At 52.5% G+C, this 24,424-nt stretch overlaps 8 protein-coding genes across 8 annotated transcripts; 3 read left to right on the top strand and 5 right to left on the bottom strand.

Annotated features, from left to right (window-relative positions):
* The first annotated feature begins 2,426 nt into the window (after positions 1–2,426).
* Positions 2,427–4,364, top strand: HD553DRAFT_127523 (D-isomer specific 2-hydroxyacid dehydrogenase). Its single transcript, XM_046176559.1, has 10 exons — positions 2,427–2,683; positions 2,738–2,799; positions 2,862–3,024; positions 3,098–3,262; positions 3,324–3,386; positions 3,479–3,633; positions 3,708–3,778; positions 3,844–3,996; positions 4,057–4,141; positions 4,207–4,364. The coding sequence occupies exons 1-10, from the start codon at positions 2,647–2,649 to the stop codon at positions 4,225–4,227; spliced, it is 975 nt and encodes a 324-aa protein (XP_046033760.1). The 5' UTR covers positions 2,427–2,646; the 3' UTR covers positions 4,228–4,364.
* Positions 4,365–4,540: 176 nt separating this feature from the next.
* On the bottom strand, positions 4,541–5,469 carry HD553DRAFT_276671 (NLI interacting factor; the record flags this gene model as incomplete). The annotated part of the gene is made up of 5 exons (XM_046177967.1): positions 4,541–4,747; positions 4,839–4,937; positions 5,013–5,162; positions 5,221–5,325; positions 5,401–5,469. The coding sequence occupies 5 exons, from the start codon at positions 5,467–5,469 to the stop codon at positions 4,541–4,543; spliced, it is 630 nt and encodes a 209-aa protein (XP_046033759.1).
* Positions 5,470–7,577: 2,108 nt separating this feature from the next.
* HD553DRAFT_352448 (SUR7/PalI family-domain-containing protein) lies at positions 7,578–9,185 on the top strand (the record flags this gene model as incomplete). The annotated part of the gene is made up of 8 exons (XM_046183698.1): positions 7,578–7,773; positions 7,852–7,939; positions 8,019–8,287; positions 8,349–8,455; positions 8,523–8,531; positions 8,595–8,714; positions 8,777–8,919; positions 8,998–9,185. The coding sequence occupies 8 exons, from the start codon at positions 7,578–7,580 to the stop codon at positions 9,098–9,100; spliced, it is 1,035 nt and encodes a 344-aa protein (XP_046033758.1). The 3' UTR covers positions 9,101–9,185.
* On the bottom strand, positions 9,179–11,728 carry HD553DRAFT_318099 (uncharacterized protein). The gene is made up of 6 exons (XM_046180834.1): positions 11,315–11,728; positions 11,220–11,248; positions 10,040–11,148; positions 9,865–9,970; positions 9,589–9,780; positions 9,179–9,510 (listed from the first exon to the last, which is right to left on the bottom strand). The coding sequence occupies exons 1-6, from the start codon at positions 11,588–11,590 to the stop codon at positions 9,237–9,239; spliced, it is 1,986 nt and encodes a 661-aa protein (XP_046033757.1). The 5' UTR covers positions 11,591–11,728; the 3' UTR covers positions 9,179–9,236.
* A 269-nt stretch (positions 11,729–11,997) lies between these two features.
* Positions 11,998–14,509, bottom strand: HD553DRAFT_318097 (uncharacterized protein). Its single transcript, XM_046180833.1, has 5 exons — positions 14,129–14,509; positions 13,862–14,056; positions 12,828–13,783; positions 12,651–12,766; positions 11,998–12,313 (listed from the first exon to the last, which is right to left on the bottom strand). Exons 1-5 carry the CDS (start codon positions 14,381–14,383, stop codon positions 12,150–12,152), a joined length of 1,686 nt encoding a protein of 561 aa, XP_046033756.1. The 5' UTR covers positions 14,384–14,509; the 3' UTR covers positions 11,998–12,149.
* Positions 14,510–14,690: 181 nt separating this feature from the next.
* Positions 14,691–16,209, bottom strand: HD553DRAFT_352445 (histidine-phosphotransfer domain HPT domain-containing protein). The gene is made up of 3 exons (XM_046183697.1): positions 15,768–16,209; positions 15,506–15,687; positions 14,691–15,409 (listed from the first exon to the last, which is right to left on the bottom strand). The coding sequence occupies exons 1-3, from the start codon at positions 15,855–15,857 to the stop codon at positions 15,145–15,147; spliced, it is 537 nt and encodes a 178-aa protein (XP_046033755.1). The 5' UTR covers positions 15,858–16,209; the 3' UTR covers positions 14,691–15,144.
* Positions 16,210–16,767: 558 nt separating this feature from the next.
* Positions 16,768–20,428, top strand: HD553DRAFT_318085 (OPT oligopeptide transporter protein-domain-containing protein). The gene is made up of 20 exons (XM_046180832.1): positions 16,768–17,115; positions 17,188–17,299; positions 17,370–17,376; positions 17,455–17,581; positions 17,640–17,653; positions 17,721–17,770; positions 17,835–17,930; positions 17,994–18,154; positions 18,236–18,489; positions 18,553–18,702; positions 18,757–18,842; positions 18,911–19,024; positions 19,083–19,168; positions 19,235–19,332; positions 19,394–19,414; positions 19,488–19,566; positions 19,623–19,786; positions 19,843–19,891; positions 19,951–20,088; positions 20,148–20,428. Exons 1-20 carry the CDS (start codon positions 16,894–16,896, stop codon positions 20,388–20,390), a joined length of 2,271 nt encoding a protein of 756 aa, XP_046033754.1. The 5' UTR covers positions 16,768–16,893; the 3' UTR covers positions 20,391–20,428.
* On the bottom strand, positions 20,145–23,423 carry HD553DRAFT_127396 (uncharacterized protein). Its single transcript, XM_046176558.1, has 5 exons — positions 23,167–23,423; positions 22,902–23,023; positions 22,446–22,828; positions 22,283–22,367; positions 20,145–22,211 (listed from the first exon to the last, which is right to left on the bottom strand). The coding sequence occupies exons 1-5, from the start codon at positions 23,270–23,272 to the stop codon at positions 20,550–20,552; spliced, it is 2,358 nt and encodes a 785-aa protein (XP_046033753.1). The 5' UTR covers positions 23,273–23,423; the 3' UTR covers positions 20,145–20,549.
* Positions 23,424–24,424: the final 1,001 nt, after the last annotated feature.

Raw genomic sequence — 24,424 nt, 5'->3', positions numbered from 1 at the left:
CGAAGGAATTTTGGCGTTACCTCCAGCGGCCAACCCAGCAGACAACATCCTAAATGACCTCTACCCTGCTACCTTCAGCCCCCTCATGGACGAATTTAGCCCTTCTCAATTCGCCTATTACTCGCCCTTCATTAACGGCAGCCCGGAAATTCAAGCGAGGGTCGACGAGGTACTCGGAAACATGCCGGAAGACACTTTTGATAGGGCTGCGGCGCGTAGGGTTCGCGAGATATGCCCCATTTGATTCTACAGGGATTTATCCCCTATGTTGACTGTCAAATTGTAGTTATTCTATTTTCTGCCTGGTAGCTCTGGGACAGAGCTTCGAAATAGGTGCCGGGTGATGTAAAGATGCGACTGTGATCACACATTTGCGACCACAAATCACATATTGCGACTCCTGTCACACTATTGCGACTGGCAGTCACAATTTGCGACTAGCAGTCACAATTTGCGTCTGAGTCACACTTTTGCGACTAGCAGTCACAATTTGCGACTACTCTGGTCACAACTCTTGTACCCACACCACTAGACAATTCATGTATATATAGGAGTCCCCAAAAGGAGGAATGGGTCATCCCTTTTCTCTTTTATGAGGACGCAGACCTCTTATCACTAGATTCATTCCCATTACCTTTACCTTTCACTTCACACTTCAACCCTTTCACCCTTTCCCTTTCCACCTTCACCTCTTCAACATTAACAAGGACTAGCTACCCTTGTTGCATAACAAGCAAAGGATATCAAGAATCACCAAATAGGACAGTGTTGAGACAACTGCGACGTATCCGGTTATAAATTCAGTTGTGAGATTTGCTCCTCTCCCACATAAGAGTCGGCTTACTTCACACTTGATGTACCTAGGCGATAGTAATGGTGTGTTACTAGTGCTGATCTTGTCTTGTTGTGAATATGAATCAATGTTGCTTGCATAAGAGTAAAGTAGTACATGAGAGGAGAAAGAGAAAGTCAGACCCAAATGGCCTGCTGTATATACTTTTCTGGGAAGGGGCAAACATCAAACAACATCGGTTGTTTGGCGAATAATATCGGTTGTTTGGCGAATAATATCGGTTGTTCGGTGGTCGAACAATATCGGTTGTTTGGCGAACAATATCGGTGATTTATTTCAAATCTATTCCTTCTAGCATGTTTCATGCTTTTTGCTTCCTGTTTGCTTCCTGCTTCCTGTTGTTTACTTTGTGGTTGAGATTGCTTCCATGTGCTGATGACTAATCATCACATGCCTATTTCCAACAGTATCAAATCCTCCTTGGATTGGGCTGGAATGAGGACTGTTCTCAAGTCCTAGAGCAAGAGGGTCTGGCAAGTCTGACATAGACTGGACCTGTTCTTGGTTGTTGATGATGGGGGCTGAGACCTATAGTCTAACTGTTGCAACAGCTCTTCCAAACTGCACGGAATTTGGGGGAGGCACAGAGGTGTCTGTGTTGAATCGATTCGCAGTGTCCTAACTGCAGGAGTGTTCAAGTGTTGTTGAAGATTGCAAGTATGTTGCTACTTGACGCTGCGTCCAGCGGTTTGACAAAGGTCAAGAAAACTAGGAAGTGAAGGCGAAGTTGTCCGGGAAGCGCCCCCAAGTCTGAAGTAAGCCAACTCTTATGTGGGAGAGGAGCGGATCTCACAAATGAATTTATAACCGGATACATTGCAGTTGTCTCAACACTATCCTATTTGGTGATTCTTGATATCCTTTGCTTGTTATGCAACAAGGGTAGCTAGTCCTTGTCGATGTTGAAGAGGTGAAGGTGGAAAGGGAACGGGTGAAAGGGGTGAAGTGAAAGGTAAAGGTAATGGGAATGAATCTAGTGGACAGTATTGATTAACACCACCAAAGGAACAGCTACAAACCAACTTAGGCTGATATCACAATGGAATTCAGCTGGTGGCAGCAACTTTTACTACTTTGGCGGTATTTGCTAAAAAACACGATTACCACTTTTAGATATGTGATTCCCGGGTTTCAGATGCAATCCCAAAAATCAAAGCCGCAAAGGCGCTCAGAAGCACATTCTGCCTATATGGAAACCTAAATATCTCGGAATCACATCTTTTTGCCCTATCCCAGCTCAGCTAAAATTGTTAGGGAGACCCCCTTCAAAATTGTTTCTGGAGAAGATTTTGGTACATTGCACATTTTATCCTGCTTCCCCAGATTCACTAGTGGTCTGAAGCCAGATGCAAGGTTGAGTTGTCCAGGTACTCGAGATCGATATTTGACGGCGTGTCAGGAAGCAAACTCGCTTCCTTGTGGCAATGTGCTTGTAGTCATGTCTCACCGCTAAACAAAGGCATGCGCATTCCAAAAACGCTAGTATTTCACCGCCATGGTTTTAGAAGTTGCCGCCACCAGATGAACTCTATCAAAAACGGCTGATGATGCAAACTTGGTCACAACAGCTGTTCCGAGGTCGGCGATCTCCGCGCGCCGGACCGGCAACGCCGGTACGCTGACCACTAACGCATCCGTGCACTTCCCAGTCTCTTGTCTGCCTCTCGGATCTCTCGACGATTCTCATCGAGATGATAATCTGCATCGACCGCCGTCTCCCGCTCGTTCGGATCTGTTGGCTTCCATAATCACAGTGTCATAGGACAAACACCATTGAACATCGACGCAACGTCATGAGCGATCAAACCAGGCCAAAGGTGCTGCTTATGGGTTCGTCCTTGAAGTCGGTACTCGTTACGCTGCGCTGACGAGATCACCTTACAGGCAAGCTATTGTATGCGCGGGAGGAATTCTATGATCAGGTCGGCGCACTTGCAGACATCATAGTTTGTTTGCTTCAGCTTTCTCAAGACGGGATAGCTACTCAGCCCTGCAATCTCTTTTCCAGGACCTCGACGCTCAAAGCGTCGCCGAGATTGCCCAGCGACGAGAGACAACGTACAAAGGACTTCAAGTTATATGTCATTTTCACGACCCTTCGCATCCAATTGCTAGATTGGACGCAGATTTCTACTCGGCTCTACCTGACACTTGCTCGTACATATGCCATTGTACGGTCCATCTCTCTAGAAATCCATCTTGTTCTTGGAAGCTAATGTGCGATCCCATTTGTGTCTCGTACAGTTGGAGCTGGTTATGATGATGTCGATGTCATCGAAGCAAAGCGTCACGGTATTGCTGTATCGCATACCCCTGGAGCGGTGGACGATGCCACGGCCACCACGGCTATTTATCTCATATTGGCCGCCATGCGACAATTTTCCAAGGCTGAAGCATCTGCCCGACGAGGTCAGTCATCTTCTTCCTACTTACTGCGCGTTCGAAACAACCAATTTGATGTGGAAAGCAGGAGAATGGAAGAATCACCTCGAGCTGGCTAGGGATCCAGAGCAGAAGGTGTTGGGGATCGTCGGTATGTTGATGATAAGTGGGCTCTCGTAGCTGGGCTGATGTTTCTCCCTCCCCCCCTTCCATTCCACTGGAAACAAGGTATGGGCGGAATAGGTTCTGTCGTGGCTAAGCGCCTTCTAGCATGGGACATGAAGGTCATATATCACAACAGGCGGGAGGTCTCACCGAAGCCCGATTTTCCCTGCGAGTACAAAGCAACCCTAGAAGAACTCCTGACCGAAGCCGATGTTGTCAGTTTGCACATGCCGGTAAGGGGTTTTAGATTACCGGCTTTGTCGGTGACTAGACTGACGTTGTATTCGGTATGAAGCTGAGTAAGCAGACAGAAAAATCCTTTGCAAAGGATCAATTCAACGCCATGAAGCCTGGGGCAGTGCTGGTCAATACTGCGCGGTGAGTTTAGCTCCTCTATGGAAGGGGTTGTCACCCGTGGCTGAATGACCTTAATTGTCACGTAGCGGTGGCGTTGTGGACGAGGAAGCTCTCATCAACGCCTTGCGGGATGGCAAGCTGTACGGCGCAGGCCTAGATGTCTTCCCAGACGAGCCCAACATTAACCCGGAGTTGCTCAAGTTCGACAACGTATCGATTCTTCCTCATATGGGTACCGAGTAAGCGTTTCAGCGGCAGGTGGCAGGGGCGTTCAGAAGCTCAATCAATTCTCGAACCAGAACTAGCGACAGTAGGCACAAGATGGGAATCGTGGTACTACAGAACGTCCTGGACGCTCTTTCGGGGAAGACCTTGCGCAACCTGGTTAGTATCATCAATCGCAGCTCGGTGAGTGGAGATAACACTAATACGTTCATTCGCTCTGTTAGGTTCCTGAACATAGGTTGTGAGCGATGCTGTTGTGTCTCTCTATCTGCAACGTGAAACATGTATATGCATGAGAGACATAGAGGCGGTAATCCCGGATTAAGAACAACAAAGTCGATGAGGAATACACATGACAGGGACGAATGGGGTATACACAGATAGGCATTCCTATTAGCCAATCTGGGACGTTGAAACAGTGAAATGGGCGCCGAATGGGGTCGCCATATGCCGAGCGAAAAATGAGCATGAAAAGGTGTTGCTGACGGGAGATCCGCCCTTTCGACTGCCAAAAGAGTATGTTGAAGCGAAGACGAGGCCATGTGGGGACCGGGTCGGTCAGAGCGAGCCGTCCAACACGCCTCGGATATCGTCCACAGTTCCCAAATCAGTCAGGAATGGGCATAGGTCGGTGAGTTCCGTGTCGTGCGGGTCGTTGAACCAAGTAGAGACCGGGACGGCGTTGTGAGGGTGGAAGATGTACGAGGCGGGCGAATTGTCGATGATGATCGACTTGGACATTTCCCGTCCGAGTTGAGATAGGTCCTAGTGATACGTTTGTGGGTTCAGTCACGGTACAAACGGAAGCGGCAAAGGCAGTGCCGACGAAAGGTTTCCGTTGTACACTCGGACTCACCTTGACATAGTTGCCCTTGTGGTTATAACAGCTCTCCCGGAACAGCCTGTGTTTGACAACCTTGTGGATATCCAGAATATCGAGAACGGGGTCTGCGTACTACGGTATTTGTAACGGAAATCAAACCCATCAGTCAGTGGTGTGCGGACCGGCACGGATAGATGTGCGACGTACCTTGCTTAGACTGGCGGTAAAGACGACAACCTCGTAGATTTCCCCCATCTTGAGCAAAAAGTTGTCCACTCCAGGACGCTTGACCACGTAAACGTTGTGTATTTGCGATTCGATTTCGACCGGCACGATATAGTCGGCCGACGAGATGCCCTGCAGAGATGCAAGTTGAGCCATCAAGGCGACTGGTCGAAGAGCAGCCTACACATACCTTGAAACTGCTATGAAGCAGCGTTTCGTCAAGATCCAGGACGAGACATTTCCTGCCAGCGTGTTCGGCGGAGATCGGAGGCAGCAGCGGGGCGGGGAGTCCGTCCTAAACAGGGCATCTCGAAGCGGGATCAGCCCACGAAACTTTACCCGGTCGACTCGCAATATACGTCAGACATACCGGTCCGATTGGAATGCCAATGCCGCCCTGAGCGATTAATCTGTCCTCGTCTGGCTCTTCGTCGTACATGATGACGTCCTGTTCCTGCTGAGACACACCGCCCGCCTGGGTCATCTCGCCCTGACCATTTGCCGAACCGTCCGTCTTTTCGGACTCGGTCATGGCATCTGTCGCGACCGAGTCATCGCCTACGCTATGACTGCCCGTGGTGGATGGCATATCCGAATGCTGATCACGCGCCAGAGAAGACGATCCGTGCTGATGTGCCGTGTTGGGCAAGCTCAAATGGGAGCCCGACCCGGGAGGCTGAACGGCAGCTGAAAGCAACCCTTCGGTCTGCAGGTATCGCAGAGTCAGCACGTTGTTACCTACAAGATCAGCGAAAGCGGCGAATTGGAGGGGCTCACTTCTTCGAGAGGTACTCTGACGCCATCGGTCGCCGCTCCTGCAGGTACGATGACACCATCCTCCGACCTATCATGTTCGGCTCCCATCTCTACATCTGTCATACCTAGCTCTTGAGCGGGAGATTCTCGACCGACCCCGCCCGCCTGAGCCATCTCGTTGACGGCAGGAATGGGGAGGATCGAGTGGGGTTGAGAGGGTACCGGATAAGCCGTGCCTAAGGTGACGGCAGCGGCAGACGATCGAGTCGTCCCTTTCGATGGGTCGACGATGTCCATACCAGCGGTACCTTTGGTAACGTTCTCATCCTTTTCTTGCAGCGACGGTACGGCAAGCATGGTCTGGGGTGCCACAGGCAGGACCTCGACGTCCGATGCCGACGGCTCGTTCGCAGTGGTCTGGGATGTGACGGCCTCGGGTCGCTCGATGGTCTTTGATCCACTCGCCCGAGGTTCGACAGTTCCCGAGCTTTGCGGCGTGACGGCCTTGTTAACCTTGTCCTGCTCCTTGATCCCCTCTGGCTTGGTCGTCTCGGTGGTCCCAGCGGCAGCGGGTCTGGGCGTGGTGGTAGACCTTGGGCTCTCTGTCTCGTGACCTTTGTCCGTTCCACAGATGGCAGCCAGAAGTCCTGAAAGACCCGACTTCTTCTTCTTTCTCGTATTGGTCCTCGGGGCTAGATTGTCAGGTCTAGATGTCGACATGGCTCAGGGTGATGAATTCGCGTCTGTCTGTACCGAATCAGCCTAGTTGTGGCCAGATGTGAAGTTGAGCGTAATAATAGTGTATCACACTGGAATACCGTCGACGTTGGAGCAGGACTCGGAGGACAACGAAGCGCCGAAGAGAATTCGATGAGGCGAGGTCTGGGTGAACCGGAGAGAAAGGGAGTGAGGGAGCGAGATTAGAGTCGAGGATCAAGGGAAGAGGGCCCGGACAACCGGAGCTCTGGACCCGGGGAACAATCGACGTCGACAGAGAGCGTGAGACTATGCACGAGACGAGTGAATTGGTGGTCTGTCTGTGTGTGTGTACGTCTGAAATCGTTGAGCGAATGTTATTCCTTCCTGATCTGTCTGATCGAAAAGGATGGATGAGGCATGAGGCAGGGATCAAAGAGGCAGCGGCAGGGCGACGCGCTTTGTGTTGATTGTTGTTGTTGTTGATGATGATCTTGATGATGATCGTGTTGCGTGTTGACGACGGACTTCATAGACAGAGGACGACGACGACAACGCATCACGATCTGAAACTGTTCTTTGCCATCTTTGTGCAACATCATGCGAGAGGGAGGAAAGGGGCGGGCGGGCGGGGAAAGCGAACACGACGATAGCAAAATGATGATCGATGATGATGATTCGAGCCCGTGCGCGCGCGTTTCACCTCGTCTCGTGTGTTGAGAATCGGAGGAACATTCCTTTCTTCGTCGTCATTTGGTGTCGACGTGTGCCGTCGTTCTGATGGCCTGATGGATCTGGAACGTCAAGAAATTTTCCCCTTGCATTCCCATGTAGCCACCGACCGTCGTGAGCTTTTGTCATTTGACATGCCTCCCCCCCCCACCCCGGAAACGACATCTCGCGATTCCAGCTGTGTCCATCTCGACATCGTCGATCGCGCTCACTACTATAAAGGAAGACGACGACAACGTGATCGCACGAGCGTTCGAAATTTCGCAATCTTGTCGTTCGAATGCTGGGTAGACCGGTCGACCTCTCCATATAAAATCATAGCTCGCCCAGCCACGACTTGATCTCGACGGATCACATTTCGCCATGACACCGACCATTCAACCTTATCCGACCTCCCCGCTAGGGCCTGAAGAACTCGCTCATAATCCCCGAACCAGTTCGGCAACTCAAGATCGAGGCAGAAGCGTATTAAAGCAAGCACCACCACCGTATTCGCCTCAAACACCCAGACAGACGAGAATGGGTGCCGCAATCGCTTTTCCAGCCCTCGCGGTGACTTGTCAGTAACGTTCGATAGTAGCGTACTCCGTCCGGTTGAGCTTTACTTAACCAAGCAAATGGATCGAGGTTTCCTCAGTGGCCAGCTTCGTGCTCTTGCTATTGGTCACCTTGTCAGTTCCGATTATCGAAAGTATCTACCTCTTCAAGATCTACGTCGACGTCGAGTCAGTAGTATTGCCTTGTTACAAACACGTCGATGTGATGCAAGACTGACGGAAGTCATTCTTCCTGACCTTGATAAAGCTCACTCAAGGACCTGATCTCCACAGGAGAGATTCGTACCGGTGTTTTCGGATATTGTTCGACCGGGATCGCTTCTGTCACTGTCGATGCGCTTAGTCTTCTCGGCACCCAGGTCGTCGGACCGATCGGCTGCACCCGTCGAAGACTAGGTTATGACATTCCTAACAGTCTCGTCGATACATTAAACGAGGTGCCAGGAATCGAAATCTCCAACATCAATGGCGCTGTCATCAGAAAATTGACCTACGTTTTGGTTCTATACCCAATCGGTCAGCAGACGTACCCGTTTCTTCCTTCGAAGTCATTCTGACGCATCTGGTCGTTTTTCAGCTACCGGCCTTACTGGTGGGGTGCTGGTGTGCACGTTCATCGCCTGGTTCTTCCGGAGCCGAATCGCCGAGATCGTCGCATTCCTCATTTCATGGTTGGCCGCTTTCGTGAGTTGATTCACTTGGATGTCGATGTTGCCTAGTGGTTGACCGGTTTCGACGATCTAATCGATAGGTCGCTTGGGTTAGATCTCTCAAATCCATCAAGCGAAACAATCATGCACGCTCACTGTATACACTCATATAGCTCGCCTTCTTCATCGCCATAGCCGCGTTCACTATTGCGAAGCGCCGCATCGACAACGCCACAGACGGTGCGCTGAAGGGAAGCCTCGGAAATGCCATCTGGATGACTCTCGCTGCAGCTGTAAGTTTTGCCTGCTTGATGAGTATGGGCCAGTAATTTATGATGCGTGCAACTGTCTGCAGATACTCTTGTCCTTTACCATCTGCCTCACCTGCTGTGGGATGTTTGGACCTTACCGCAAAAAGGCCAGGACTGATACGAATGACAGGCAACGGGCACTTCAACCGATACAAGCTACTGGGAGGCGTCGACATTTCTGGAATATGTAAGAGACCATCCGCGAGAACAAGCCGCCACAAAGAGGCTGAAACTGCATGAATCGACCCGTCTTCTTGTGATACAGCGCCGAGAAGCGTCAAGACATGTTGGACCGACAACGTACAAGTGCCGCGGAACCGACCGCACCAGGTGCTCCGGTGCATCCCCATCAGGCCATACATCCCTGATAGCAGGCCATCCGTCAACCCATCCAGTCTTGGACACACAGAATCGCTCGGAGATCGCTCGCTCCTTCTTTAACCTTCAGTCGCGAGACCGCATGTCACATGAACCATAATGAAACCTTCCATCGCATACAATTTTCTATTTTGGCGAAGATTCCTTGTACACACTTCTGAGCCACAAGTCTAAAACTCGCTGCAACGTCTGATTCCAGCCAGGATCCCGCCTTGCAAGGGCAAGTGGATCATAGGCTACGCCGTCGCCCGAATTTTTCTTGCTATCCATATGGACTGCTGATAACTCAGAGGCTTTTTTCTGCGATGAACTGGATGGTGCAAGCGGCACTCCGGCCGGCTTCAGCGGGATTGCGCGGTAAGGAAAGTTGATGGGGATGCCATAACGCTGTTTCAATGCTCTACAAGGCAGAACCTCAGACCGGCAAGGATAAGCCTGCTTTCTCTGACGCACGAGCGATATATTCTGCTTGGCTTACGCTCCGAAACACCGGATGTTTTCAGCTCGCCTGAAGGTCCATTCTCGCTTGCTGTTTATCACCGAGGCCGCTTCTCTTGTAGTCGAGCCGAGACCAAGGATATCGTGAACTTCGTCCATTGGCACGAATCCCCAAGGCGAAGGCGACAGATGCAGAAAGGCATTGAATGCGATGATACACAAGTAGCCATCACTGTAGATCAATAAAGGCGTCAATTGGGTATGCCGACCTCTATCTGACATCCGTTAGTCATTTGTTATAGAGGTAAACACATACGAAAGTCGATCCAGAAGAGCGTCTTTGTGATCTTCATCGTTACGAGACGGCACACGGGAAAGCAGATCCAGTGGAAGATAATGTCCCAAGAACTGACGAGTGCGCTCTATCAGGCGGAATGAAGGTCGGCCGGCCTCAGTACGCTACAGGCTGTTACCATCATCAAGCGACTCACCAAGAGGGTCGGGGTTCCTTTCCGGGTCTAGCCAGGTCAATCCTTCAGTCGCCAACTCGAGACCATGATCAGAGCTGTTGGAATTTCGACGAGGATCCACGTTGCTCCCTCTCGACCCGTTGCCATGACCGAAGATTCGGCGGTCGACCGCTTGTAGCCAAGTTTTCACCAGCCGTCGCTCTTCCAGAAGGTCGGGATCGATCGTCATGTCCGTCCTGTAGAGCCATCCTTGCCGATCCGCATCGTTCAAGCGGTTGTACCAAGAGTCCTTCACTACGCCCGTCTGATCTTCCGATTCAGTGGGGAAGAAAAATGAGAGGTCTTCCTCTTCTTCGCTCTCGTCGATTGAGACCGTGACACGGGGCTGATCATCGAAATCACGTGTGTGAGGGGCGAGCCGCGAATTTTCTGGCTCATCATCTCCTTGTGACGTTCGCGATTGTGTTGGCGGCCCAGTCTCGGTAAGATTATTCTCTGGCTGCATTGACAACGCAGTGCTGTCCACCACCCTCGATCGCTCCTCAAGGGCTCGCAACCCGGTCAAGACCTCTAGCGCAGCCTTTCTAACCTCGGATAACGGATCCTCATCAACAGCCGGCATGGAACCGCTTTGCATAGATCCGGAAGATGAAACCGATCTCGGCGCCGGCCGAGAAGGTGTAGACAGAGATTGGCGGATTCGACCCTGACCAGACGGGATTCTGAGCGTCGATTGCGTTGTTGACCCACAAGACGGCAACATAGCGGTCGGCAGGGCCATCGAGTAAGCTCGGACTGATCGAATAGCATCTATGGAAGCTTTGAGCAGCTCCAGAATATCGACCTGATTTGGTGAACCGTGAGCGTTAGATCTGAGCACCTCCGCCGTATCTGTCCCTCCCAACCCCCACGCCTCTTCGACTGTACGAATGGCTTCCCTGCCGTCCGACCGAAGCTTATCTAAATCGATCTTGATGTTTTCGACAATCGGATAAGGCGGACGAGCTACGGTCGGCGGGAGGAGAGGTGAAGGAGGAAGAGGAGGAGTTGTGCAAGGGGTCGTTGAGAAGCTGCCTGGATATCTCAACGCGTGACCCAAAGCTGGCTGCGTTGCCCCTTTGACACTGGGTCTATAAGCAGGAGTCAGCAAATCGTGAGCGGCGGCATAACTATTCAAACCGATGAAGGTTGTAACACTTACGCCTCTTTTGCAGCTAAGCCAAACTTGAGCTGGAGTTTTTCAGGTGGTCTACATGTAAGTTGAGCCAAACAGACCGCCTCGCCTTGCCAACTCACGAAATGGCGTTGGAGGTGTTCGATACTTCCGAGCATGTGAACGGACTGTCGCTTGTCTGCGCTCTTTGCGAACCTCCTCATTTGCCTCTGTGCCAGACCGGTAGGCGGGTCCGTGATCATTTTTGAATCCGAACTGACCGTGGGATGCTGGTTTTCGATATCTCCACCAAAATTCGTCCCTTTAGAAGACTTGTCTGACGCCAAAGAGTTGGCTGATGAGGGAAAGTTGAAGGTGAGCGGCGAGTGGTCCTTTGTGTCGGGATGTCCTTGCGACATTGGTGCGCGTGGTTTGACGTGAATCGATGCAGAGAGTCTAGTTCCTACTTCGCCCCCGCTATGATATCTTGTGGAGACGTGGAGGATGATACACTACTGCAGTAGGAACGACAAGAGGCAAGAAGCTAGAAGATTATCATTTCTGATTTATTGATCGGATTTGATGACGATGACGATGATGAGGGGGGGGAGGAGGAGGGTAGGACATCTTCGAATTTCGCTTCCGACGGGGACAACGCGACAACGTAAACAAAGCGAGTCTTCGGAACCAAATAGTCAAGTCCGTGATGATCGAGAACACAAGCTGCCGAGCTTCCTATCCGCCGACCTTACTGGGCGAGATCAGCTCCGAAATCACGGAGCGAGGGGTATTTCGGTCGAGTATCAGTAGGGAGACGATGAAGAGAGAAGTGAGCATGATGTCATCCCTCCAAATCTCTTGTACGTTTGTACAGTGATCTCTTCTGCCAAGATCCAACATTACAAGTAAAGAGCGATATCCTAGTTGCGAAAAAGAAACAAAGATTCAGTGACGCGGGGTCCAGCCGCGCCACGATCGCTAACCGCTAGCACTGGCCGTCTTTTTCGCTTCATCCCCCGTGGATTCTGGCGCCGCATCAGTGGGAGGAACGTTCTGCTCCGGCTCATCCGAGCCTTTCGTTTCGTCGGTCGTTGTTGTCGTCATAGATACATCGGGTCGTTCTGAGACAGGGGCCGTCGTATCTTTTGGTGCGAGGTAGAGTCCGGTGTGCAGAGATCGTCAAAACAACGACCGGTATTTCCGTGAGAGCGAAGAGACAAAACGCACATACACACACATGTAAAGTGAATCAAACGAATAAAGGTTAGATCCTCTTGCTTTCGATCGTGGACGTCTAGCCCTTTCCCCCAAACAGACCCTTGACCCCGCGCCACAAACTGCTCAGCGGTCCTCCATCGTCAGACTGGCTTTCTCCACTGGGAGCAGGGGGATCGCTCAAAGTTGACGATGGTGAACCAGAGCGAGGGCTGCGAGAGGGATCTTCGGAGGAAGGGGTGAAGAATGGACTTTGCTTCGTACCATTGTCAGCCGAATCGGAAGGAGCTGAAGGCGGGACCGTGCTGAAATATGACGGTCGACCCTCTACGTCATCTGCGTATGCCTGCAGGATCTGCTTTTGCCGTGACGTTAATGACCTGCTCAAAAAGGCGGTCAGCATTTGGGATTGGTCGGGCACTGGAAGCCGCGATCGCTCACCTTGGAATTACGATCTTCCAGTTGACAACAAGATCACCCCTCTCGCGTCCATAAACGCTCTTGACACCTCGTCCCTTCAGAACCGCTTCTTCCCCATCCCTTGTTCCACCCTTCACCCTGACTTCGACATCTCCCTCGAGAGTGGGGATGCGCATCCGTCCACCCAAAAGAGCGGTATGGACAGGGACTTGAGAGGTGTGGTAAAGATTGGAGCCCTGTCGACGGAATTGCTTTGAAGGCTGCACGTTGACGCGCACCAAGACGTCACCTGGCGTGCCGGGGCCTGACAACGGGATATCTCCAGCGGTAGGCATGCGAATTTTCATGCCGTCTTCGATTCCAGCTGGAATGTCCACTTCGACCGTCCTTTTTTCCTTGACCCTGCCGACCCCTTCACAACCTCCACAGCGGTCACCTCGTCGGACGACGCTTCCCGCACCGCCACAGGCTTGACAACTGCTAGCCATCAACATCCCTTGGAGGCTAAAAGTCTGCTGACCGGTTCCCCTACATGTCGTACACGTGTCACGCTTAGCTCCAGCCTTGAGTCCGCTTCCCGTGCAGGTTGAACACTCCACAATCGGCGTGATGGAGACCTTTTTCTTGGTACCAGAGCAAGAGTCCATGAACGAGATGCTGACAACCGTCTCGATGTCCTCTCCACGGGCGGGGGCTCGAGGTCCAGCTCCGCCGCCCATTCCACCGAACGGTCCGGATCTGCCTCCAGCTCCTCCGAAAGCGCCAAAGAGCTGTTCAAACATGTCGCTGGCATTGCCACCCATTCCACCTGCACCTCCTCCAAAAGCAGAACCAAAGTCCTGGAAACCCCCAAACCCGCCGCCACCACCACCACCACCGAAGGGATTCCTTCCGAAAGCGTTCGGATCGAAGCCAGGTTGCTGAGACGCCGAACCATATTGATCGTAAGCCTTTCGCTTGGTCTCATCAGAGAGCGTCTGACGCGAAATTAGGTTCAGGCGAATCAGCTCATGTCCTACATGCAGCAATGCCGTGAAGGAATTTATCGCGCTCACATCGTATGCCTCCTGAATTTCCATAAATTTTTCGTGCGCAGCCTTGTCCTTGTTGGTGTCTGGATGCCACTTCTTGGCGAGCTGGTAGTACGTCTTCTTGATGTCGGCTTGCGATGCATCCTTCTTTACACCCAGGACGCTGTAAGGGTTCTTGGAAGCAGCTGCTTGGTCTGTAAGACTAGTATGAAATTGTCTCTACAAACGAACGTGAAGGGTACTGGGTTGGAAATGAATTGGAACTTGTGTACATCAACATGGAACGCTTACGCTTTTACCGTATTGACGCTCGGTCATGCATTCCCGCAAGTCAGGCAAAGAGGCACGTCTCCCTTTCCAACCGAGCAGGCGACTGGCTCCAGGAGCAGCCGTGAAAGATGCGAACTGCCGGCAAGGTGGTTGGTAAGGTGAAGTAGATGTTGTCGAGGACGAGGAAGATGCAGACGGGACCGCCGCCAAAGGAGCGGTCTGACCCGGGATGGCCGAGAGCGACCTCAGCGATGCGACGGGGAGACGAGGTGGCATGTTGGCCGATGTAACGGTCGATGGTCTTTGATTTCGAGGTAGATCGGTCTGATCGTGGTGTGCTGGTATGCTGTCTATACTCTATACTACTATTATTGCTGGTTGCTGGCTGAGCTCTTCAAGTTGTCGGAATCGTCTAGAACTTAGAAATATGATCCCCCCTCTCTGCCGGCCCTCGGCTTCGGCTCCTTTTTTTACACCCAGACGCGCGCTTACAGAAAGAAAAACTAACCAACCCAATCAGAAGCGCATGCATTATGCGGCAGAGGGAGGACTCGATCAATACGATGGATGTCGAAACCGAGCACGTCAAATCGGTAGGCAAGGCAGCGGCCCGGACATCCAGCGCAAGAAGATAGTAAGCGAGGTGATTCGTCGGCTAGGATGGAGGCCCAACATTAGGTTCGTGGGAAGTGGTGAGATGGCATTTCGAACGATGTCATTAGGTATCCCAAACCCGACAGCAGGTGTCCGTTGTCTCGAACGAGGCAAAAGACGCAATAGGCGGGAGGTTGCCCCATGAGCGGCTTTCGTTTATATTCGATTGACAGACAGAAACAAGGTGATCCGGCGACGTATTTCCCGTCTCAGGGAGTGATGTGATGTTACAACTCGTATCGGGTGATCGTTCGACAAAAGGTAGATGATTTGGCAGTGGACGATGTTGTCCGATCGATGGTGTCCTTGCTGGAAGCCTGACCGATCGGCGGTCACGTCCACGGCGTTCGTGTCCCGAGGAGCTCTCGTCCAGCTCCTCGTCTCTATAGGTCTTCCTCCTGCTCCCGGTAGTATCGCTTCAACCATTCAGCAGCCTCCTCGTACTCCTCCTCGACTTCGACCAAGAGTTCCTTGATCTTCTGCAACGCCTCGGCATCGCTCAACGTCTTGGCAGCCTCCTCGTCCCGCAGGTTGCCGTAGTGCTGCATCTTTTCGCACGAGTCCTTGACTTTGCTCACCCCGAGCGCGGCAGAAGAACCCTTGAGAAAATGACCGAGCGAAGATAGCTGGGGGAGATCTTTGGATTCTCTGCACGAGGGTAGAAACATGCATGGCAAGCAGATGCCGGGTTAGCTCGGAATGGATTTCGATCGTCGGTTCTCCTTGTCCACCCGTAACACTCACAAAGCGGCATACATCTTTTCAAACGTGCTCTCGGCCTGCTCAAAGTAGTTCCACACGATCCCCTTGGAAAACTCGTGGCCACCCCCGGCGCCATCCTCGTCATCCTCGTCCTCCAGCTCGTCCATCTCAAAGACCTGACCTAGGATGTCCATATCGATGATCCCCTCTGGATCACGAGGAGGCTGATGGTAAGAGAGTGCAAAGGTGGTCAGCGATCATGACCTTTTGCAAGGGCCGTCAAAGACCTTGCGTAAAGCCTTACCTCCTTCTTGTCCTTATGTGTTCGTTCTGCAGGAGCGCCGGCCTTGCCTCCTTGCTCGCTCTTGCCAGGGATTTTGTGTTCAGACGACATGATTGCGCACGTGTGATATGTATCTTGGCGTTGGGAGGCGAATCCAAATCGATATGGTTACTGAGAGGAAAGGAAGGCTTGCAACGTAGACTCGGGATCGAGCGGGGGGACTGCTCCTCGAGGGTGTAGAGCTGGGCAAGCGAGTGGGTAGTTCGTGAGGGTGATCTGTGATCTGTAGATCCCTAGGTTGTCAAGAGAGGGGAGTCGATGAGGATAGGATGGTATAGTATAAAACGGGGATGGTGATGGTGATAACGGGATGGACGATCAGGCATCTGAGTTCCGAGACCGAGAGCTGCTTGTCCTCGATCAAAAGATCGCTCAGCAATTCAGCAAAGAAGTGACAGACCCCTGGCCCCTGTTAGCTAGCGGTGGGAGGCCAGGAGAGGGGGGAGCGGGTGTGCGCGCGAGAGAGAGAGACAGAAGGGATCAAAGGAGGCTCGCGTGCGGTGGCGTGACGAAACGAACCCCCGTCCGGTTCCCGCCTCGCCAGGCCGTCGCAATCCGCATCTCATTCTCTGGATCTCTGGCCTGCTCTTCCGATTTTTGCTAAGCTACCATGCGCCATGCCAGGTGGCCAGGTGGACGGAGTCCAGGTCTGTTGTAATCGCTACAGGCTAGAAGCACTTTCCCCATCCCGTTGCCCATCGTCCTTTGATCAGCTCTGACCTGGCCTCTGATCGTTCGCCGCCGTCGACGTCATACGTGGAGACGCGGCTCGGCCAGCTCGGTACTTTACCACGCGGAAGGGCAAAGACACTGAGGTCACTCTGAAGATCACGTGATTCGTGATCTCACTTTGTCAACAAATAACGTAACTCTGTCCGGTCTAAGCGTGCACGGTACACATGAACCCATTTGCCATTTGTAGGCTTGTACACTTTGACACTTTCGTACTTCGTGTCGTCAGCTATCAGGGATTGACCGGATTGAGGAATCGACTGAGTACCAAAATATCTCTTGCGATCGATTAATCATCGTGCCTCGAAATCCAACTGGTCCTGCTCTTCCCGCACCAACGTCGATTGGGCCGACGATGACCGAGTCGTATGAACTCCGTGATCTTGATGGCCTGGGCCGTCAAGAGCATGTGAATGATCAACGAGAACATCTTCTACGCAAGACCTCGGACGAGATATTACAGGAAGAGATCAGACAGCTACAAGGAGGTCTCGACGGGGTCGAGCCGTACCTACCGAGAAAGAGCACGGATAGCACGGGAGACAGGGATGACGACATGGAAGAGATGATCAATCGAGTGAGCTTTTGAACACCTTTCGCGAAAGCGTTGATTCGTTCGAAGCTGAACGTGCGAAACATATATAATCAGATAACGCCTAGTACGGATGACCCGGCTCTGGAATCTCTGACGTTCCGGTCGGTCGTCCTCGGGGTCATCTTTTGTATCCTGGGCGCTGCTGCCAGTCAGGTGTTCTACTTCAGTGAGGGGCGATCAATGGCGTTACAATCGTGATCGACTCACTCCAAATCCGCTTCGACTGCCTCTCCCAGAATCAAAGTATGCACTCCTTCCGGATCACGCCTTTCCTTTCTTGCACCCGAAGCTGATGATCGCATTCCACCCTCTTCCTCCCAGCGCGCCCTCATTCTCCGTGTACTTCGTAATTCTCGTGTCCCATCCTCTGGGACACCTAATGGCGCGGTATCTGCCTCGTCGGAGATTCATGGGCGTGGAGTTGAATCCAGGCGAGTTCAATGTCAAGGTGAGTCGATCGTTATCGGAATCAAACGGCAGAATTCACTGACGATGACGATTCTTAGGAGCATCTATTGGTGTGAGCCAGAATGTAAACGTCCATACTTATGGCCCGCCAAACTGACCCATTTGTACATTGATCACAGTGCAGTGATTGCTTCTTCTGGCGGGACTTCGGCCTATGCATCAGATATTGGTAAGCAGGTCTTGCGTATTGTAAAGCGTCCGTCATCGCTGATCCCGTCGGGTGTGGATTCAAGTTGCCATTTTGAGGTTGTACTACCACGAAACGATCGGTGCATTGTCAAGTATCACGCTGTTGATCACCACCCAGTCGATTGGATTCGGTTTGGCAGGTCCGTGCCACTTTCAAATTTGTTTATCAGAGCATCGATGACTGAAATTCGTCCGGATCTTAGGATTCTGTCAGAATATTCTCGTGCGACCGAGAGCTATGCATTGGCCCGCTACCCTCGTCTTGATCCAACTTTTCAACACCTTGCACGACGAGTCGACGTCCTTGACACAGACACGATTGAAGATATTCACCTATACTGCCGTTGGCTGCTTTCTCTACCAGGTAAGCTGAACTCGATCCTCCTCCACGACCACACCGATTGACAGTAGACGACGTTAACGATACGTCACTACGCATTGACAGTTCCTGCCGGGGACGTTCTTTCCGACTCTCACATCTATTGCGACTCTATGCTACATCAACAATCAATCCTGGTTGATGCGCACGCTCGGGTCTGGCTATGAAGGACTCGGTATGCTCAATTTTAGCCTGGACTGGTCGACAATCGGCTACAATGGCCCGCTTTTCACGCCTTGGTTCGCGCAATTGAATTGGTTCGCCGGGATAATTCTATCAGTATGGATCGTCATGCCCATCATGCTGGCAATCAATTTTTGGCAAGTTCAGTACTGCTTTTGATGATCTTCCCGGCAACCCTAACGGAGCGATCGCTGTGACAGGGATGCACGCGAATTTCCCTCCCCGACCTCCTCTCACCTCTACAACGCGACTTTTCAGCCTTTCGATGTCCTGACTGTTCTTAACAAGGACCTCACTCTGAACGAGACGATATGGGAGGATGCCAAGCCTCTGCTCTTGACACCGTATTTGTAAGCGGCTGAGCATTTGGATTCGACGTCATGTCTGATGCGCCATATCGACAGCGCCATATCATACGCTTTGTCGTTTGCGGCATTGACGGCAGTCTTGTCACACGTGTGGATATGGCATCGCCAAGAGATATTCGATGGTAAAATCCTCATTTCCAGTGGCTCGGGAATATGTACTGACTAGGCGGTGTTTTTGTCTTCCATTCAGCATTGGCCAAGCGCACACGTCACAATGACATACATAATCAACTCAATCTGGCATATGCTCCAGTCCCTAATTCGTGGTACTACGCCATCTTGGCGGTGACGTTTGCGGCTGCCGGTATGGACATCAAAACGGTCTCGCCCGGCGCAGCCGCTTAGAACTGGTTTATCTACAGTGATAGTGGTAGAGACTAGTCCTCTGCAGACCCCGACGTGGATGCTTGCGTTGGCCATCGGTGTCGCTGCCATGTTCCTGATACCGGTATGTGCACAGCTTGAATCCGAAAGACACTGAACATGTTGTTTACTTGGTCGGAATTATCGAAAGATTGGAATCATTGCCGCATGTTCCAATACGACGATCGGATTGAACGTCTTGACGGAGTTTATTGCTGGGATCATTATGCCGGGAAAACCGATCGGAAAGTAAGTCTTGAGTTTGTCCTGAGCTAAGCGCCGCTCAAGCTGCTCATACAATCCTGTAAAGCGTCACTTTCAAATGTTATGGGTAGGTTCGCACTCAGACGGGATGCGCTCGTAGCAAGTCACTAACTAAGCGTTCTATCCACACGCCTGCAAAGTTACATGGCAATGTCCCAAGCGATCGCGCTGTTGAGCGACCAAAAGCTAGCTCATTACATGCATGTTAGCCCCAAGAATGTGAGTGATCTGTACGATGACCTGTAGTCGTGCGCACTCAATTTTGGGCAAAGCAGATGTTCATTGCCCAAGCTCTCGGGACCGTACTAGGCTGCGTGGTCAACTATGTCACTCTCACGCAGGTCATCGATTCGAAGTTCTCCTACCTCAATGGCGATGCGATCGATCCGACTGGACAATGGGACGGACGCAAGCCGCAAATATTCTATAGTGCCTCCGTGTGAGTAACATTCGTCTGGGCAATGACGCCGAAGATATTCACTTGCGCATCCATAGCATTTGGGGCGCGGTGGCGCCGGCAAGATTCTTCGCTGGGAAGTACACCGTAAGCTGTCTACATTCAAGTTAACTTCATGTATCCATTGGTCTGATCTTTTCTCTTAGTGGCTGTACCTGGGTTTTCCGATTGGAGCACTGCTCCCCTTCATGGCGTACTGGCTGCACAAACGATTCCCCGACAAGATGTTCGATCGAATCGTTTTCCCGATCATTTTCGACGGTGGTAACACAGTACCTCAGGCTGTGAGTCCATGCGAGGTTAGAAAGGACCGTGAGATCACCAATTGACCATCCCCCTCAAGCCTGCCAACATTATCCTAACATCTTTCTGTGTGGCCTGGTCGGCCAACGTCTGGTTACGCAAGCGATATCCTCGATTCTACGCGAACTTCATCTACGTGATCAGTGCGGCCCTAGATTCGGCCACTTCCTTACAAGCCTTGACAACGTACATGTTGTTCTCGATTGTCGTTCCAGGATCTGGTGCGGCGGTCTGGTGGGGCAATTCCGCGATCGATACTGAGCATTGTAGACCTGGGTCATGATAGACCCGCTGTTTTGTGCATCCGAGTTGTAGCATCATTAGAATAAAGAAATACATTGGTGCAAGGCAGGGAGAAGGGGTCGTCATGACGGTCGTGAACGGAAAAAGGTTTCAAACTGGAGAAAAAGGTCGCTCAAGCCATCAAGGCGAGCTGATTCGTTTATATACCGTCGTAAGCATCGCTAAAGCTGGATGCAGTGCTGAGCCGGCTAGCTCCAATGGGTGGCGGACGAGGGAGGCCCGACGAGCTTTGAATGGAGGCAGGGGAAGGGCCCCCGGACACTGCCAACGGGTGTCGCTGAGGGGTCGTGGGGAAAGCTTCAAGGCTGACAGCAGAGGCGCCGGGAGGGTGAACCTTGAACGAGTATTCCGGGGTCGAGTTGACGCTGTCATCGGCCCCGTAATTGTGGACACGAGGAGTGACGGGTCCACTGGCCACATACGATGCAGGCGATTCGGGCAGCGACATGTCAGGCGAAGGGGGTGGGAACTTGGCCGACGGGATGCCGTTACTGGCACGCAATTCCGAGGCCGGTCGAGTGTCACTGGATTGGCGGACAGTAATGGCCGGCCTAGCATCGCCGTTGCTAGCCCTCGGCCCGCCGCTTGCGAACGGGTTCCTTTCATCATGCAGAGTGGTAGCCGCGCCGAGTTCGGGAGACTCTGCTTCGAACAAAGGGCTGAGCGGTCTTCCATGGACGTAACGCTCAGGCATCATCGGCGGGAGCATCAGGTCGTTATCCTTCTTAGTGATTGGTGCGTCGATTTCGGCCGCTCGAGCAAGGTCCGCGTAACCCCGCTTCAATTCCTCTTCCGTCTTTTTCGATCCGTACATGAGGGCAGTGGGCTGAGCAGAGGAAGACTTGCGATGCAGATTGGCGCCGCTCATCTCGACTTCCTGCGTCGCACTGTTACGTCTGCTGGCATTGCCCGGATCCGAAAATCCGCTGTACAAAGGCGAGCTGACGCTGTCCAGCGAGAGAGGAGGGAGTTGGGGCATGGAGGGTGCACCTTGAGGATCCTGGAGCTGAACGCGACCAGCGTGTTGCTGAGCGTAAACATCGTTTTCGTTCTTTCCAGCGCGCTCGACGGGACTGAGGGAGCGGGTGTTGGCTAGGCCGAGTCCTGTAGCGACCATCAACCCGCCTGCAGCACCTGCACCAGCAACTCCAGCCGAAGCCTGCCATCCTCCCTGAATTGGGGCCTTGCCAGCAGTCGATTGACTCGCCTCGTACATGTGAGCCGGGAAATCGGCAAACTCTTCCGCGACGGCGACTCCGGACGGGGACATGGCCTGACCGTAATAGTCGGTCGGCGTATGCCTACCATCCTCCGAGTACCCGCCATGGCCGTGCGAGCTAAGACCGTCCTGGTAGTATGCGTGCTGGATCGGGTACGCCGACTCGCTACCAAACATGGGCGAGTGGTGAGAGGGGGGTGTGACGTCCGTGTATCGACCGTACGCCCCAGCACCCGTCAAATCCCTTGTCCCGGCGCCTCCGATTTCCCTCAATTGGCCCTGCGAGACGTACTGCGCGTCCTGGTCATCGTAACCTTCGGCAATGACAAAGTTGCTCCTCCCGACCCCGGCGAAATTGCCAGTCTGACTGAAGACCGTGTCAGGTCTCCTCGAAGGCTTTTCACCCGAGCCAGGTGGGTAACCAAACGGATCGTAAGTGTTGACGTTGCCAAAGTCCCCGTCCTCCCGCTTGCCGTTGATAGGCAAGCTGGAATCGCGGTACCTTTGGCGTTCTTTTTCGCCGCCCCCGAAGGGCGCCATGGTCGAATACGGTCGAGCGGCTTGTTTACGGTTCTTGCGTTTCTGCGCGGGGCATGTCAGGGGCGATCAGAACAGGATCGGTCTGAAACTCGGCCTTCACGTATATCTCTTACCCAAAGAGCACCGGCGATTAGCAAGAGCGCTGCTATGCCCAGCAACACGCCTGCGACGATTCCCACGATTCCACCCGTCGACATGCTAAGATCCCAACAAAGCAAGCGTCAATTCCAATCCCTCCTCCGTATCCGTATCAACGTCGACAAGGCTCGGACTGACCCGCTAGATTCTTCCTTCCCATCATCCCCCTTGGTGTTCCCAGCAGCATTCACGTTTACACTAGCGGAGCTCGCCGGACTGCTGACCACCACCGCTGCGGCTGCAGAAGAAGCGGACGAAGATGAGATCGCGACCGAGCTGCTACGCGCCGAGGTGCTGCTGGATCGAGTACTCGCGGTGATTCGGGTAGAGCCGATCAGCAAGGAAGGGACGGAACGGGTGTCCGAGACGACCTCTCTAACCGAGCTGGTGCTTGGGGTTGGGGTGGGATCGGGCGAAGGAGTAGGTATAGAAGAGGTCGAGGCTGGAGGAGTAGACGAAGAGGTTGGCTGTTCACTGGTAGTGGGTACAGGCGCCTGAGAAGTAGGCGACGGCGTCACGACCTGTGCAAAAGTTCTGTCATCAACACCCTCGACTCCACTTGAGCGACGTGCGTACGAGTGACTAGAGACTCACCTGGACAGAAGTAGAGACCGCGTTCCCGTTCGAGCTCGGCCCAGGCGGAGTTCCGGTGACGACGGTCGTACCGACGATGCGAGTCACCACGACGACGCGCTGTGAATGCGTTTCGGTCGCTTCTGTTGCAGGTAAGAGGTGATGCCGTATGGTAGATCAGTCTGACACGATCTCGAAATCAGGTACAGGGAGCGGAAACAGGATATATGAAGGTCGTCTTCGGGATGTAACCCAAAGATCCTATCAGAAAGGCTAGACGACTCACGAGCCTGTCTCTTGGCCAGACTGTCCGTATCGACCTCGAGGCTCTTGTTGAACCGCTTAACAAGCTTTTGGTGGACGTGATGGTTCTCCCTGTTGGAGAGCGTCATCTTGGAGAGTCCTTACTGTCCTCGTTATTCGTGTTGATTCGTAAAGTTGACTGGTACCGGTCAAAGGCAGGCTAATGAAGAGAAGATGGCCGAGAATGACGAGGTCGTGATGGAGAGAAAACGAGCGTGATGATAGCGGTGAAAGGTGATAGTCGAAAGGTCGTAATTCGTCACCGATTTTCAACCAGCAGATAGCGTTTCTTCCTGATAATCCTGGGGAGATGAATATCCAGAAGAGGGGAAACTCTATGGAATGTAATGATGACTAGGGATGTTGGTCGTGGTCGTGAGATTGAACGTGGGTCAAGGTTGTTTCGGGGCAAGGTGAATTGATGATGATCGTCGGAAGTCGTTCGCGCGTTTTCCCGTCTGTGCAGAGTTCCAGTCGATCGGATCTTCTTGGCCTTTCAAAGGAAAGAGAACTGGTGGTCGGAGTGTATGTGTATGGTGGTGTGAACGAGCGTGTGTGTGCAGTGTATATATACGCTGCTCTAGGTGTAGCATGTGTAGCTATATGCCTCGAGGGTCGTTGTACGTTGTGGTGGATGATGATGGATCGTTCTCTTTGTTTTGTTGATCGAGCTCAGTCGTGCGCACGCACGCATCACGTAATTGGAGAACGACCCCGAACGTGTCTAGCGCCCAAAACGCGTTTCAGGTGAGAACAAAAGAGAAAGGGAGGGGGGGGGGGTGCGTTTGCATGTCCATAAGCTATACGTCTATACCTCCGAGTGCAGGTGAGAGACTGATCACCGATGGTAGCATCAAGTTGGGAACGAGTGGGTATGGCGTCTGTCATCAGCCTTTGTGTTCGTTGAACCCGCAGTGCCGGTGCTGGGCTTACAGGCAACGCGTATCGCAGGCATTTTTCGTCTCATATTCTACTACCTAAAATGAGACAGCTACATAATCGAAGATTAGTCCAATGAGTGTTGCTGGTTTATGAACGTCCCCTGGTTCTGCAACTAGGTGTTCTCAATCACAACAGATTGATGCAGAGGCGTATGGCAGAGACTCGCGCAAGGTACAATGTCAGGTTGGAACAACGTGCGAAGTCGTAGCACAGATCGTAGAAGGGTCTACAGGTACCCTAGAAATCAGTCTCATACGATAAGGTCTTGGGATACAACCTACTCTCATGTCAGACGCGCA

This window comes from Filobasidium floriforme, assembly GCF_021052385.1.
Source record: "Filobasidium floriforme strain CBS 6241 chromosome Unknown HD553scaffold_23, whole genome shotgun sequence".
NCBI lineage: Eukaryota > Fungi > Basidiomycota > Tremellomycetes > Filobasidiales > Filobasidiaceae > Filobasidium > Filobasidium floriforme.
Note: the sequence above shows the minus strand (reverse complement) of the source record. Positions and strands in the feature narration are given on the sequence as shown.